Source organism: Enhydra lutris, unplaced genomic scaffold (assembly GCF_002288905.1).
Source record: "Enhydra lutris kenyoni isolate GAN:26980312 unplaced genomic scaffold, ASM228890v2 scaffoldscaffold117, whole genome shotgun sequence".
Taxonomy (NCBI): domain Eukaryota; kingdom Metazoa; phylum Chordata; class Mammalia; order Carnivora; family Mustelidae; genus Enhydra; species Enhydra lutris.
Window position 1 is genome coordinate 313,923 of NW_019154201.1, and position 16,143 is coordinate 330,065.

Below are 16,143 nucleotides of genomic sequence, written 5' to 3' on the forward strand. Positions count from 1 at the left end.
GGGCGCCAGAGTGGCTCAGTCAGTGAAGCACCTGCCTTTGCCTCAGGTCATGATCCTGGGGTCCTGGGATCGAGCCCCACATTGGGCTCCGTGATCAGTGGGGAATCTGCTTCTCCCTCTCCCTCTGCTCCTGCCTCCACTCATGCTCTCTCAAGTAAATTATTTTTTAAAGATTTTATTTATTTGAGACACAGAATGAGAGAGAGAGAGAGAGAGAGCATGTGAGGGAGGAGAGTCAGAAGGAGAAGCAGACTCCCCAGTACAGACAAGGGTGGGGGACAGCAGATCGGCTGCACGGACAGATGGGGCGGCCTAGAGCCACAGAGGCAGACGGACTGGGTACAAGCACAGTGGCCAGGCTGGGACAGTATCGCCACGTCCTGTGTGTTCTCATCAAGCCCCAGGCCAGTGCCGAGGGAATCCGGGCCCCTCCGTGAGGTTCCCACCCAGGGCGGGATCAGCACACGGACTCTCCCGGCCCCTCCTCCCGGCTCTAAGTGTGCCTTGGTTTGCGTGGACCCTGCAGCTGGCCTGACCCAAGCGTTCCCTGTCACCGTGCAAGCCAGGCAGCCACCGCTAGGGCAGCTGAGGACCACGGATGGGGACCCCCTTCACACACCGTCTCGGGGTGCCCACCCCAAAGATCATCCTGGGCGAGGGTGGGCAGGGACGTGGGTGCGATCAGCATCCGCTCGCCTAGAGCCACGGCAGCAGGGCCGGGAGACAGGAACAGCGGACACGAGGCAGCAGACCCGATCACGAGCAGGTCCAACCACCTTGGCCGGGTGACCGCAGTCCTGTCCGGGCTTGGATGCGTCTGAACGCTCAGCCGTGGGGCCCGGGGCCTGTAAGCCAGATGGGACCCCCTAGAGGTGCCCAGGTCTGTAACCTATGGAAGTTGCAGGACACAGTCAACACCCTCACTCCCACCGAGGGTCACCGTGCTCTGCTGCTGAGGACAGCGAGCCCCAGCACACCCGGGACAGGAGCGAGGGACTGGAATTGGAACTGGGGAGTCCCGCCGGGGTACACGAGTCACTTCCCAGCCCCAGGTGACGGGAAACTATGTATTCCCGGCTGGGATCCCACCGTCCTGCGGCCCTCGGACCCGTGAAACACACCACACCCGCACGGAACACACAACATAGAAAGAGGGAGCGGGTGGGGGTCCCGACCCGCCATCTCCCACCACCGTCCCCCCCTCACGCCTGACGGGGCTGCCTCCCGGGCCAACATGGTGCGCACAGCGCAGTCAGATTCCTAAAGATGCGGCCACATTTCCATCTAGAGTTTGGGTCTCGAGGGTCATTCCCGTCGGAGGGGACGACCTCCCCATGCGAGTTCCTCCTCCTGTCTGTCCGCCTGACCTGAGCCTCTGCCGATGCTGTGGTGTCCAGTCACAGCACGGGCACCCAGAGGTCGTGCCTTCCCACTGGGGCCTCATCCCGTGCCCGGCAAGGAAACCTGTCCTTCTGCTGGGTATGTGGGCAGCTGCCCTCTAGCCGCTCAGGATGGTGATGGAGGGTCTCGCCCCCCAGGGAGAAGGGGGAAGGCATTCAGTGAGGACAGCTCCCTGTTCATCTGATATGACCAACAGCCTGTCCCTAACACCGGCCATGGGTATTGCTTTTCTGTCAAACACACCATAAAGGCAGCCCCTCAGATCACTCACTGGAAGGTTCTAGAAGGAGCTCCATCAGACTCATGGTGGCTATGCTCAGAATTGGAAGGGTTTATGAGGCTTACTCTGGGTTAAGGGCATTTGCACACCCAGTCACCCCTACGCTGGGAACAGAAAGGTCACTCTAAACAAAACCAGCCCAGTTCTACCAGCAGCCTGGGACGGACACCACGGGGACTGCAGCCGTCCTGTCACATGAAGGGAGAGTCACTGGTTAAGCAGGGACTGGTCTCACCACCCCGGTCTTTAGTGGGCGGCCCCCATGGGAATCCAGGTTTTGTGGCACAAACCTTTGGTCGTGGCTCCCAGCTGGGTGGTTGGGCCGCTGTGCCCTGGGGTTCCCCTGGGCCCCAGGAGAGAACCGGCCCCGTGGGAACGGCAGCCGACAAGCTCCCTCTCCTGAAGGCCGGGTGGACACGCTCGGCTGTGACGGCGCGGTCGTCTGACTGCGGACTCTGTTCCCTCCATTGGTTTGCAGACCTCGCAGCCCCGACTGGACTCACCCCGTGAGCCTTGAGCGATGGCCCAACAGTCTATCCTACTGAACACCCGGGTGTCTTCAGTGAGAACAGTTGTCCCCCAGACCACGGTGGCCTCGGACACCTGCTGCCTCGCAAGGAGGCACCTGTGTCATTGCTGTGGCCTCTGCCTCCAGCACAGCGGGACAGCTGCCACAGGGCCACCTCCGGGCTCGGGAAACCCCTTCCTGACCCCTGGGGACCCAGGCAGAATGGAGGTTCACGGGAGGTTGTAAGAGCCGGCACGAGGGGTGGGTGCCGGGAAAGGTCAAGGAGAGGCCGTGACCACCACTTGCCGTGACCCGGACTCAGGCAATCAGAGGTTCCACACCCCTGCCCCGTCCTTGGAATGTGGGTTTCCCCTGCCGTCCCCGCTCCCAGAGGCTGATCCCAGGATGTGGCCTTAAGACAGTGATGTGGCGTTAAGACCCTCTGGACAGTCTCGTGACTGAGCCCAGGTACGACCTCAGTACAAGCGTCTGAGAGGGGGCAGGCGGGTGGGGGGGTGTCTTCTCTCGCTGCTGCCCAGGACAAGCCATGGACAGGAGTTCCCCTGCTTCTCAAACTGCCACCCACCAATGTGCAATGGCCTGTCCCTTTCCTTGGTTTCTCTCTGTCCTCAGAGCAGCGGCCCGGTTCACATCACCTCTGGGAGGCTCCCAAGGAGCTTGGTGACCATCAACCACTGATTCGGTCATTAACCATCGATCACAGACACTATGTCCAGACTTTGACAGAAAGGGGACACCTTAGACTCCACCAAAAAGTGACTAAACTGACACAGGAATTCAGAGAAGCTGCAGGATACAATATCGATATGGAGAAACCTGCTGCTTTCCTACAGATCAATAACGAAGGAGCAGAAAATAAATTAAGAAACAACACCACTTGGGGTGCCTGGGTGGCTCAGTGGGTTAAGCCTCTGCCTGCGGCTCGGGTCATGATCTCAGGATCCTGGGATCGAGCCCCGCATCGGGCTCTCTGCTCAGCGGGGAGCCTGCTTCCCTCTCTCTCTCTGCCTGCCTCTCTGCCTACTTGTGATCTCGGTCAAATAATAAATTTTAAAAATCTTTAAAAAAAAATGGGGCGCCTGGGTGGCTCAGTGGGTTAAGCCGCTGCCTTTGGCTCAGGTCATGATCTCAGGGTCCTGGGATCGAGTCCCGCATTGGGCTCTCTGCTCAGCAGGGAGCCTGCTTCCCTCTCTCTCTCTCTGCCTGCCTCTCTGTCTGCTTGTGATCTCTGTCAAATAAATAAATAAAATCTTTAAAAAAAAAAAAAACCACTTTCAATCACACAAAAAGCTATATAAAACATCCAAGAATAAGTTAAAGCAAACAGATGAAAGACCTGTACCGTGAAAACCATAAAACACTGACGAAAGAAACTGAAGGCAACACAACCAAGTAGAAAGACCTTCCATGCTCTTGAGGTGGAATATCAAGAATGGTTGAAACGTCTCTACTACCTAAGACTATCTACACTTTCGGGCAATTCCTATCCAAATACCAGCATGTTCCACAGAGCTAGAACCACCAATCCTAATATTTGCATGGAACTACAAAAGACCTGGAGTAGGTAAAGCAATCTTGGGAAAAAACAAAACAAAACAAAACACAGCTGGTGGCATCAGAATTCCAGACTTCAAGCTTGGTTACAAATCTGTCACCATCACGACAGCATGGTACTGGCCCAGAAACACAGAGATCGATGGAATAGAACAGAGAGCCCAGAGATGGGCCCTCCGCTCCACCGTCCATCTCCGACAAGGCAGGGATGTCTATCCAATGGGAAAAGTCTCCTCGACAAATGGTTCGGGGGGAACTGGACAGCCACATGCAAAAGAATGAAATTGACCCACCTCCTTCCACCACGTACAAAAATAAATTCACGATGGATGTAAAACCGAAATGTGAGACAGGAAACCGTGACAACTCCAGGGGAGAACACAGGCAGTCGCCTCTCTCTTACTGGCCGCAGCAACTTCTTTCTAGGCACGTCTCCTGAGGGGAGGGGTCAAAACCAAAAATGAACTAGTGGGATTCCATGAAAATAAAAAGCTTCTAGACAGGAAGAGAAATAATCACCAAAACTAGAAGGCAGCCCTCTCCTCTCCCCACGATGGCGTGTGCTCGCCCATTGATATCTGTGTACTCTGAAAAGGGGGAATCATCTGGCAAAAGTGTTACTCTGCCTGCTGTGTTCAAGGCTCCCATTCGACCAGATATTGTGAACTTTGTTCACATCAACTTGCCCCAAACCAGCAGAGAGCCATGTGCTGTCAGTGAGTCAGCAGGTCATCAAACCGGAGCCGAGTCTGGGGAACTGGCAGAGCTGTGGCTCGAGTGCCTGGAGTTCGAGGCGGTGGGACTCTCCATTCTGGCCAGGGTGCTTTTGGAAACAGGTGTCATGGGGGCCACATGTTTGCACCCACCAAAACCTGGCGCCGTCGGCATCACAGCGTGAACACGACACTGAGGCGGTGTGCCCTCTGCTCTGCCCTGGCTGCCTCGACCTTACCGGCGCTGGTCATGTCTAAAGGTCTTCATACTGAGGAAGTTCCTGAACGTCCTTTGGTGGCTGAAGAGAAAGTTGAAGCCTACAAGAAGGCCAAGGAGGCTGTTTTGCTTCTTAAAAAACTTAAAGCCTGGAACGATATCAAAAAGGTCTATGCCTCTCAGCAAACGAGAGCTGGCAAGGGCAAAATGAGAAACCGCCGTCGTATCCAGCGCAGGGGACCTGCATCATCGACTGTGAAGACAGCGGTATCATCAAGGCCTTCAGAAACATCCTGGAATTACTTTACTTAATGTAAGCAAACTGAACATTTTGAAACTTGCTCCTGGTGGGCACGTGGGACGTTTCTGCATTTGGACCGAAAGTGCTTTCCGCAGGTTAGATGATCTGTATGGCACTTGGCAGAAGCCTGCCTCCCTCAAGAGTCAGTACAACCTTCCTGTGCATGAGATGCTTAATACAGACCTTAGCAGAATCTTGAAAAGTCCAGAGATCCAAAGAGCCCTCTGAGCACCACACCAGAAGAGTCATCGCCGGGTCCTGAAGAAGAACCCAGGGGAGAACCAGAGCATCAGGTTGAAGCTAAACCCCTATGCAAAGACCATGCACTGAGCCAACAATCTCAAACTTGGGTAGATGAGGCGGCAGCAGCTTTAGAAGCCAAATCAGATGAGAAGGGGGCTCCGGGCAAGAAGCCTGTGGTGGGGAGGAAGGCTGCAGCTACCCAGAAATCAGCCGCTGACAAGAAGCCTGCAGAAAAGAAACCCTCTGCAAGGAGCCAGCTGCCTAAGAACTTAACGTTTGCTCATAAAAGTCCAATAATTTTGGATACCTAATTTTGAATAAAGACATGATCAAAGCCAAAAAAAAAAAACAAAAAACAAAACTAGAAGGCAACCTACAGAATGGGAGGAGACATCTGCACATGATGTATCCAATGAACCCAAGAGCTACTAATCAAAGTAGATGAAGAATTTATAAAACTCAACACCCCAAAGTAGGAATAATCCTATTAAAAATGGGCAGAAGACATGAACAGACACTTCTCCACAGAAAACCTACAGATGGCCAGCAGACACATGAAAAGTTGCTCAAAATCACTCATCACCCGGGAAGTGCCAATCAAAACCAGCACGAGATACCAGAGCACACGGGTCAGAAGGGCTGAAATCGACGAGTCAGGAAACAGCGAAGGTAGCGAGGATGTGGAGAAAGGGGAATTCTCACGCACTGTGCGTGGGAAGGCAAATCGGTGCGGCCAGTCGGGACAACAGCATGGAGGGTCAGCAGTTAGGAATGGAGCTACCCCACAACCCAGCAACTGCACTCCTGGGTGTTTACCCCACAAACACAAAACCACTAATTCACAGGGACACGTGCACCCCTGTGTTTAGAACAGCAGTGTCCACAATGGCCCGATCGTGGAAAGAGCCCAGATGTCCGTCAGCTGATGGATGGAGAAGGACGGTGACAGAATATTACTCGGCCATAAAAAGGAATACAATCTTGCCAGTTGCGATCAGAGACAGAAGAAGAGGGTATTATGCCAAGTGACGTCAGTCACTCAGAGAAACACAAATACCGTATGATTTCACTTGTGTGTGGAATTTACTGAACAAGACCTATGAGCAAAGAGAAAAAAGAGACAAACCAAGAAACAGACTCTGAACTGTACTGAGCACTGACGGTGACTGGTAACTAATGCTACCAGAGGCGAAGGGGTGGGGACAGGGAAATAGGCAATGGGGGTTGATGAGTGAACTTACACCATGATGAAAAAAATTAAATGAACAGTTAACATCCAGTCCTAATGAGGCTGTGGAGAAACAGATGTTCAGAGATTTGCTAGTAGGAGCAAAAATTGTTTCTGCCTTTTGCATAGTAATTGGACAGTAGATCCTATTAAAATGAAAAAAAATTCTTTAATTCATATTCCATTTTGGGGAATCTCTCCCCAAGTCACTACTTGTAATGGCTAAAGCCAGAGAACCTCTTTCGAGAGCTGGCTTAGCCACACTGTGAAGTTGATGCACTGGTTACAGTTTTGTTGACTTCAGGGATGGCCACATGTGAACGAAAAAGAAACCCGAGCTGCACAGGGACGACCTCGTACACACAAGCCTCGAAACTACGCTATTTTTCCCCAAAGCGGCGGGAGCAGTAGATGGTGGGGGAGGGGGCGTTATCACTTCATTACATCTCGATATTCTTCTACTTGTTATAAATGTGTGATAAACTCAAGTGAGAAAAAAATCTAAGAAAGATAAAGCAAGGGGCCCCTTATACTGCGTACACAGCACACGTAGGATCTTGGCATGTAACACACGTCCTCCTTGGTGGCCCATGTCGACCTTCAGTCTCCCAGCACAGATTCCCACCCCAGCAATAAGGGATTCGCTCCTGATACACCCTCCCTCGATCGTACTGGGAGCGACGATCGCAGCCTCTGACTCGAAACTTAATAGGCAGGACTTTCTAGACAGGTGCCCCTCCCCCAAACAGGCTGAGTCCTCTAACATCACGAGAGCCCGGAAGCTGGCGTCACGGCAGGGGAAGGCGGGCCCGATGGTGCTGTAAAGGCTAGGGCCCCCGGAGCCTCCTGTCCATGACCTTCCCTCGGAAACACAGCGTCAAGGAAGCCACAGGAGATTTAAGAGGTTGACCTGTGGACCGTTCAGCGACCGGATATGGTACCATGTTAAGATTTTGTACTGTGCTCGTGCTGATCACCGCCGGGACCTAGTCCCCTGCACTGTCCTGAATGTGTGGTTCAGAGAACGTGCCTCACAGGGAAACCGCTCACAAAGTAGGACTGTTTGTGGTCAAGGCTCCGGGTGACGCAGACTTGCAGGGCAGACAGACACTTCTGAGAACTTGAATTTGTGCGGGGCCCTAGGTCCCAGTGTGCATTCGTGGGTGCGGGCTATGGAACTACAGGCCGGATGGCTGTGTGTTGTCGGGACAGGATCCCGCGCGCGCTCCTTTGCTGCGAGGAGAAGGCTGCTTCCCACACGAGAACGCAGCCCGCGGCGCAGGACGGCTTCCTCTCGTCCGTTCCCCCACCCAGGAGTTCCAAAGCTCCGCGCTGCAGCCCCCGCTGCGGCTCGTCAGTGCAGACACAGGAAGAAGGCGTAGGACAAGGGGACTCCGGGGACCAGGACTGCCCGGAGCTGGAGGGCTGTGCGACAGTGTCGGTGTGGGCAAGGCTACAGCTTGCTGACCCGGACTCCCCCGCTGGTGGGGCCCCCTCACAGGCAGGGGAGAAAGCCCCGCAAAGGCCCCACGGGGAAGGACAACCGGCCGCCCCTGGACACCAGCTTCCCCAGACACCAGCTCCACGTCACCGAATTCTCACTCTGGCCACTGGAGGTCAGATCTCGGCTAGCGGAGGTCGCTCTCTGATTCCAATAAAATCACCCCTCCGCGATATTTGAGCTTTTTCCTTTCTTCTCCCCATACCTGGACAATTATCTAGCACGAGACTGGGTGTGTTATTTAATGATAAACTAAAAACCATTGTTTGTGGGAGATACCTGCTCAGTGTATCATTAACATTAAAGCCAGGATGACACAGACCGTGGCAGGAGCGTTCCCGCCCCGAAACTCCACAGACCTCCGGGGGACACAGGTGCATCTATGTGGGTTTGGGCTTGGACTTGGGCAGAGGCAGGGGCACACGGGTCTGCTACCGCCCCTGTTCCAGGCCCCGGGCTCCCCTGACCTGGGGGGCTCACGCCCGCCGGGAACTCACCCCGTCACTGTCCCGGGAGCCCCCGGTCTGTCTCCAGCCCCTCTGCCTTGTGTCCACCGTGGAGGCAGCCCCAGGCCACGGGCGAGTCCGGCCCAGGTGCACTCACTGTGCGCAAGGCCCCGGCTCCAGGGGCCTCTCATGCCGCCTCCGAGGTCGCCGGAGTCCGTCCTCGCGAGGCTTCCAGACCCGTCCACTCTGCCTGCAGGGGGAACACCCGCGTTTGTGTGCGCTCGCGCTCGGGAACAGGCCGAAGCACCGACCGCCCCAGGCCACTCCCGCCCCCGTCCCCCGCCCGCACCAGATCCTGGGCTCCAGGCACCCGAGTGGCTGGAGCTCGCCCAGGGAGCCCCGCGCCAGCCAGCCGAGGGCCTGGGAGCCCGTGGGGATTCGGGGTCGCCGGACTCACCCCAGCGGCCTCCGGGATAAAACAGGCACCCCCAGCCCTTGGTCAGGGGACAGCTCGCGACGGCAGTCCGCGCCCCTGCAACCGGCTGCCTGCCCGGAGGGCTCCGGGGCGACCAGGCGTCCAGGCTCCCAGGTGTCTGCTGCTGGGAAACACCCCGCCAGCCTCCCCCCGACGCCCCGACACCCCGACACCGCCCCGGTGACCAAGGCAGACCCCGCTCCTCCAGCCTTACCTCCAGCAGGCACAGGACTGTCGCCTGGGGCCGGGAATCAGGCGGAGGACCGGACCCGGTGGCCGCTCGCCTCCTCCAGCCGCCCTGCGCGCTCGCCCTCTTCGGAGTCCCGGGCTCCCCGCACCTGCGCGGCTCACGCATGCGCACTAGGCACGCGCCCACCTGTGCGGGGAAGCGGGCGTGTGTCCGCGCGTGGGCCTCGGCGCTTCCAGACGCAGCCGCAGAGCCTCCCGGGCCCGAGACTGTCCGAGCTGACCGCGGGCAGGCGGCGACGCCCTTCTCGGCTCGGCCTGTCCGCCGGACGGGTCCCGGCTTCCCCGGCCTCCACGGCCCCCGGGGTCGTTTGCGGCGGGGTCACCGGCCGGCCAGCGGCCACTCATGCTGGAAAGTCAGTGCACCTGCGTCCAGATGGGCCTTCAGGGGCCATAGGTGCCTCGTGTCATCGGGCTTGGATGGGGCGGATTCCAGAACCGCAGACAGCCTCCCCCTGTGCCCCCCCCCCCTCCCCCCCCCGCCCCGCCCCCCCCCCCCCCCCCCCCCGCCCCCGCTCCCCCTGCGCGGCCTGCACTGCACCCTCTGCCCCTCTCCAGCCCACCTGGCGGCCCTGTGGAGCTCCAGTCCGCCCCAGAGCACCTGACCGGCCTCAGAGTGGAAGGACCCCCACCCTGGGAGGGTCCTTGAGGCGGTACATTGAACCCCCCCCCCCAGCACCATGGACTGCCTGCCGCCGGGGTCCCGGGCCTCTCCAGCAAAGGAGGCTCCCAGATGTCCCCCTGGAGGGCAACCCGGTCATCCCCGTGGACCCTCGGTGCCCAGCAGTGCGGATTGTCCAGCCCGGGCTTCAGGGGCCGCATGCGGCTTGGATCTGTCGACGCCAAGCGCCTCTGAGCGCCAGCTCCCAGGCCCCGGTTCCGCACCAGCTGCCCCTTTAGGTCCCGGCCGGGCCCCGCCTGCGGCACCTTGTGCACGCGCACTAGGCCCACGGTCTGTGGGTCTCCAACTGCCCCTGCGCCAAGATGGCTGCATGGCCACCTTGCCTGTGTTCCCCGGGGTCGGGGGTGTTGGCAGCAGACCTGCTCCCCCAGAAGCCTGCTCAGAGGCCTGGTCTCTACCTAAGGGCCCCTGTCCAGGCCTTCCCCTTGGGCCTGAGCTCCCGGATCGTTCTGAGCTGCAACAGAAATCTTGGGGCGCCTGGGTGACTCAGTCGGTGAAGCGTCTGACTTTGGCTCAGGTCATGATCTCGGGGTCCTGAGATTGAGCCCCACGTGGGGATCCCTGCTCAGTGGAGAGTCTGCTTCCCCCCTCTCTGCTCATGCTCTCTCAAATGAAATCTTTTTTTAAAAAATGGTATTTCCTTTAATTAAAAAAAAATAAAAATAAAGACAGAAATCTCGGGGCGCCTGGGTGGCTCAGTGGGTTAAAGCCTCTGCCTTCGGCTCAGGTCATGATCCCAGGGTCCTGGGATCAAGCCCCGCATCCGGCTCTCTGCTCCGTGGAGAGCCTGCTTCCTCCTCTCTCTCTGCCTGCCTCTCTGCCTACTTGTGATCTCTCTCTGTCAAATAAATAAATAAAATGTTTAAAAAAAAAAAAAGACAGAAATCTCTTCCAAATCTTAAAAGGGAACTTGTCTTTTGGGTGAATGATAACAATTTAGGAACTATGTTTAGGTGCTAGAAATACAGGTGTGGAAAAGTGACTTGGGTCAGGGATGTGGGTGTCCCCATGAATCTGGCATAAGCAGTGGAGACAGGAGTGTCCCAGCCATTCCACCGTCTGCTCTGACAGCTGGCCAGTGACAGCCAACACGTCACATGCTTCTCTACCATCTCTTGGTCTCCTTGGTGAACTATGCGTGCAAGACTTTCATCTCCTTCCTAACTGGGTTGTTTAGTAACTTAAGTTCCAAGAGTTTTTATGTATTCTGGATACAAGTCCTTCGTTAGATGTGTTCTTTCTCTTAACAGTGTCTACCCTAGGGGTTCCTGGCCGGCTTGGCGGGTAGAGCATGTGATGCTTGACCTTGGGGTTGTGAGTTTGAGCCCCACCTTGGGTGTAGAGATTACATAACAATTAAAAAATAAAATCTTTTTTTTTTTAAAGTGTCTGTCATAGAACAGAAGTTCTTATGTTAGCGGTTTATCTACTTTTTCTCTTATGAGGGACATGTGGCCACATCAAAGAACTCTGTTGAATCCAAGGTCAAGAAAATAGCCTATTTTTTAAAAAAATTTTATTTATTTATTTGACAGACAGAGATCACAAGAAGGCAGAGAGGCAGGCAGAGAGAGAGGGGTGGAAGCAGGCTCCCCGCTGAGCAGAGAGCCCGATGCGGGGCTCGATCCCAGGATCCTGAGATCGTAACCGGAGCCAAAGGCAGAGGCTTAAACCACTGAGCCACCCAGGTGCCCCAGCCTATTTTTTTTTTTTAAGATTTATTTTTTTGTTTTAGAGAGAGAGAGGAGGGGCAGAGGGAGAGAGAGAATCTCTAGCAGATTCCCTAGTGAGTGCAAAGCAACAGAAATCTTGGGGGCTCTTCCCACAACCATGAGATCATGACCTGAGCAGAAACTAAGAGTCAGACACTCAATGGACTGTGCCACCCACGCACCCCTACCCTATTTTTCTTCTAAATGCTTTAGATCTTATGTTTTACATTCAGATCTGTTCCTTTTGTTTTGTTTTTTGTTTGTTTTTTGTTTTTTAACTATGATTTGTGGCTTACCTGAGCTGTTCTTACTGGGATAGAAGCAAGGCTTTTCCTTTCTCTGCAAGGATCATCTTAGCTCAAGGTAAGGAGGAGAAAGAGGAGGAGGAGAAAGGGAGAGGAAGAGGAGGGAAGTGGGAGGGGAGGATGGAGAGGAGGAAGAGAGAAAGGAGGAAATTATTTTTAATGAAGCCCAGAAAAGAAGCCTAGTGTCAGCAGGTGTGGGTAATGGAAACCCCAGAAGATCGTCATGCGGGTGACTAAGGTGCTGAGCTCTGGGAACCGCAAGAAGCCGCTGGTGCAGATAGGCTCTAATTAGCCGGGGCACCTGTTCCGAGAGATGCTACCGGACCTGGGGCCAGAGCAGGAAGGATGGAAGGACAAGTGACCCAAGGAAGTGGGAGCCCCTCCAGGGCGACCTCAGCTCCCACCGGCTCTTGCGGCCCCTTCTCAGTTTGGAACACCTGACCGACTGTCTCTACTTGCAAGGACAAGAGGCGCTTGTGCATGGGGAGGGGCTCCGCCTTGTGTCTTAAATGCTCCAGCTCTGGCTCTTTCCCTTCCCAGTGAGACTTGATCTCTGACTAGACTCGCATCCTCAGGAAGGCAACCTTGTACGTGACCCAAGCAGGTGCCTCTATGCCACGGCTCCACATTGCTTTTACCTTTGTTGTCTGAAAACAAAAATGGATGCAACACAACACGTCGGGTGAGTTAGCAGGTGTTTATTGATGGGAAGGCTCTGGGAGCCGCAGTTTGTCCTCGGACACGCGCACCATCAGCCTCAGGAGCTCACCGCTGGGAGAAGGGACAGACGCGTCTGACGCCTCCAGGTTTTCACAGCCCGGAGAGAGCAGCGTGGACCCGAGAGCCAAGCTCCCTGTCACTGAAGGACCAAGTGAGAGAAAGTGCCACATGCACGGGGGAGACAGGTGCCTCACAGCTCTCCGCCCCCCTCGGATGGAGTCAGCTCGCCTCCGGCCAGGGCAGCCGTGGGAGCCCAGCAGGGAACACGTTTCTGTGAGCACCCGCTGTGCCCAGGGCTCCTTGAGGAGCCGATGGCACCGCACCTAGCGAGGGTTATGTGCTCAAGAATTTGGTCCTTACCTGGGAGACAGAGACCCCTTTATGATCAGAAAGAAGTTACCAATCCCGGCCTCAAGCCAGGTGCCTGAACACCCACACAACACGGCACCCTCCTGTTCTCTCCGCAACCCCCGAGCCAGACTCCAGTTGCTGTGGCCCCCATCCTTCTCTCCCACTCCCTTGTCTCTGGTACCCACCCCTCATGCCTTCACTGTCTCTGACACCCCCATCTCCATCCCCCCATTTCTGTCCCCCATCTCCACCCTCCACCTCTGCCCACATCACCATCTCCCATCTCCATCCCCATCTCTGTCTCCCCATTTCTGCCTCCATCTCTGTCCCCCCATCTTCGTCTCCACGCCCACCACTGTGTCTGCCACGGGCGCAGGTCTTGTGCCCTAGGAGGCTGACCTCTGTCCTTCTGGTTTTAGGGTTACTGTTCCGCTATCACAAGGGTCCAAAAGGAGCGGAGGGAAGGAAAGCGCGGCTCCGGAATCGTCCTCCCTTGGGCGGCCCTTCCTCAGTCCCACGGTTGCGAATCCTGATGCTGCCCCCGCTCGGGGCTCACCCCGCAGCCCCGCATCTAACCGCCCTTCACCAGGCGCGCGGCACCTGCTTCCCCCTGGGACCCTGGCCGCGGGGCCCGTTCTCCCCAGGGCCTCTTTCCTTTCCGGTTAAGGAAAACGGACCCGGAGGCCGCAGGCGTCAGCCCCTCCCGGAAGGGGGCGCCCCGCGGGTGTGGAGACCAGGCCCCCCTCGCGGGCCGCCGGCCTCGGGCGCCGCGGGAAGCCCCTCCCGGGGGCGGGCGCTCACCAAGGGCAGGCACTGCGCCAGGAGGCCGCTCCGGCGGACGCAGCGGGGACGGCTGACCTCGCTGAGCGCGATGCAGCACTGGCTCCGGCACTCCCTGTGGTGGCCGCAGCGGGCGCCGTTGGGCTGCGGACGCAGAGCGGGCTCGGCTCCGGCCCCGCCGCGCCCCGCCGCGCCCCGCCGCGCCCCGCCGCGCCCCGCCGCGCCGCGCCCCTCACCCTGCGCCAAGGCGTGCACTGCAGGAAGATGCCCCTGGGCCTGCAGAACGTCTGCGAACTGGCGCTGTTGGTGACGCAGCAGTGGCTGCGGCACTCGGCGTGGTCCGAGCACGCGTCCCTGTTGGGCTGCGGGGACACGGAGCGCCGGCGCTCCCCACCGGCCCCTCCCCCGCCGCTCCCCACCGGCCCCTCCCCCGCCGCGGGCGGCCTTGCCCGCCCCGCCCCTCGCGCCGCCCCCCTGCCCGCTCGCACCTTCCCCCAGCGCAGGCACTTGAGGAAGATGGTCTTGGCGGCGCAGAAGGCCTGCCCGTTCAGGCTGTTGGGGACGCAGCAGCGGCTCTGGCACTCGGAGTGGTCGTCGCACGCTTCTCCCGTCCTCTGCAAAGCCGGGCACCGTCTCGCGGCTGCCCGCCAGGGCTTCCCTGTCTCCGAACACCCACCCCTTCTTTCTGCGTCCCTTCAGGTTTCCTGGAATATTCCAGACCTGGCGGGTTCGGTGGCCCATGGGGTGAGAGGGAGCGGAGCCAGAGGACAGGGAGAGGAAGGGAGCTGACGTCGTCCGTGCCTGTCGTGAGCCACGTGGACAGGAGGATAAACCGAGGCACAGGCTCAGAGAGGGCAGGTGCCTCCTCGGGGGTCACAGAGTCAGCCCGGAGCTGTGGCCGGGGTCCCATCCACCCGCTGAAGGCCACCTGCTCTCCAGGCCTTTGATCCAAGTTTTCAAACTTCTGGTCTCAAAATTCCTCTGCAAACTCAAAAACTTACTAAGGCGCCCAAAGCTGGTGTCAGTGTGGGTTCTTGCTAACGACTTTAGAAGTTTTACATGTTTATGCGGAAACCTATTTAAAAATAGGCTCCCTGTCCCATGTTAACATAAATAGCAACTTTTTATGAAAAATAGGTATATTTTTCAAACTAAAGGAAACACGCTGACTCCCGCCTGGCTTCCTGAGGCTGGGGACTGTTGGGGGTGAGATTCCCCCCCACCCCTGTCTCCCAGGAGACCCCAGCCGCGCCCCCCCCCCCCCCCCCCCCCCCCCCCACCCCCCCGGGGAGGGAGGGGCAGGGCAGAGCCTCACACACAGCTAGGCAGAGCCAGCTGAGTGCGGGCGCCGCCCAGCAGGGCCTGCCGACCGGAGCACAGGGAGGCTAATGCCTCCACACTAGAGACTTGCTCGTGGGCGTTCACACACTGAGCACTTCTGTTTGGTTTGGTCTTCAAGATCTTAATAAAACTGAAGCTCGGAAGGCACTCGGGGACCAGGGCCTGGAGCCCATCGAGGTGGCTTTTCAGGTGAGAAGAGGCCAGATGGGGAAGCTCACTCCTGGCCTGGGGCACTGAGGACGCTTCTGGGCCTTGGCCCAGCGCCAGGCTCCAGGACCCCAGCTCCCCTGCCTCACGTTGGGCCCTACGGCCCCGGCCTCCAGTGGGCTGCCCGCCATGCAGTGGGTGCTGTGCACATGGAGGGACTGGTGCCTTAGGGGGGTGAAGAGGCAGCGCAGGCACTCTCACGTTGCCCACGCCCCTCCCACCAGAGACGCTTTCTCGGCCCCCAACCCACCCCCACCGCGCTGCCATCTGGCCTGGATTTGGTGTTGGGGTCCTGGGCACCAGAATCAGCCATCCTGGGGGCCCCAGGGCCTGGGGAGGAGCATGTGCTCCCAGGCACCCTCCTTTCCAGCCCCCAGACCAGACTCGTGGGGGCAGACACTGCAAGGAGGGAGCCGGGAGCCCCAGAGAGCCCGCATGAGGCCGCGTCGGCGGGCGCAGTGCCACGGGGTGTCCGCTGACCTTATTGAACAGGAACAAGCTCTTGGGCTTCCAGGCCATGCACACGGGCAGCAGCGAGAGCAGCAGCAGCAGACGCCCGGCGCACGCCATTGGGCTTGTGGTTTGTCGATGCCCCAGACGGCCATCCCTGCCCCCACGGCACCCGCGTGGGCACCCGCTTCCTGCCCTCCGTCCCAATCTTGCTTTTGCAAAATAGAATTTTTTAAATTAATAACTAATAATTATTTTCTAGAGCAGCTTTAGGTTTCCAGAAAAATCGTGCATCAAGTACAGAGAGTTCCCCTACAGCCCCGCTTCCCCCGCCTGTCTTCTCTTATTAACTGGTGTGGGCGGGGTTGCCAGGGAGGGTCAGCTGATACTGATACATTGTTATAACCACGTGCACAGCTTCCCCAAGGCTCACTGCTTGTGCTGGAAATTCTGGGGTTGGA

The 16,143-nt window shown here is 57.7% G+C and overlaps 1 protein-coding gene across 1 annotated transcript; it reads right to left on the reverse strand.

Annotated features, from left to right (window-relative positions):
- Positions 1-13,213: 13,213 nt before the first annotated feature.
- Positions 13,214-15,888, reverse strand: LOC111139778 (leucine rich colipase like 1). Its single transcript, XM_022492161.1, has 4 exons — positions 15,713-15,888; positions 14,173-14,298; positions 13,921-14,046; positions 13,214-13,828 (listed from the first exon to the last, which is right to left on the reverse strand). Exons 1-4 carry the CDS (start codon positions 15,800-15,802, stop codon positions 13,598-13,600), a joined length of 573 nt encoding a protein of 190 aa, XP_022347869.1. The 5' UTR covers positions 15,803-15,888; the 3' UTR covers positions 13,214-13,597.
- Between the last annotated feature and the right edge of the window lie 255 nt (positions 15,889-16,143).

Bases quoted from the DNA above. Each gene is read 5' to 3' on its own strand.
- LOC111139778 (XM_022492161.1), bottom strand. From the start codon at position 15,802: ATGGCGTGCGCCGGGCGTCTGCTGCTGCTGCTCTCGCTGCTGCCCGTG. The intron at 14,047-14,172 runs GTGCGAGCGGGC...GTGTCCCCGCAG, and splicing joins AGTGCCTGCGCTGGGGGAAG to CCCAACAGGGACGCGTGCTC. The intron at 13,829-13,920 runs GTGAGGGGCGCG...CTGCGTCCGCAG, and splicing joins AGTGCACGCCTTGGCGCAGG to CCCAACGGCGCCCGCTGCGG.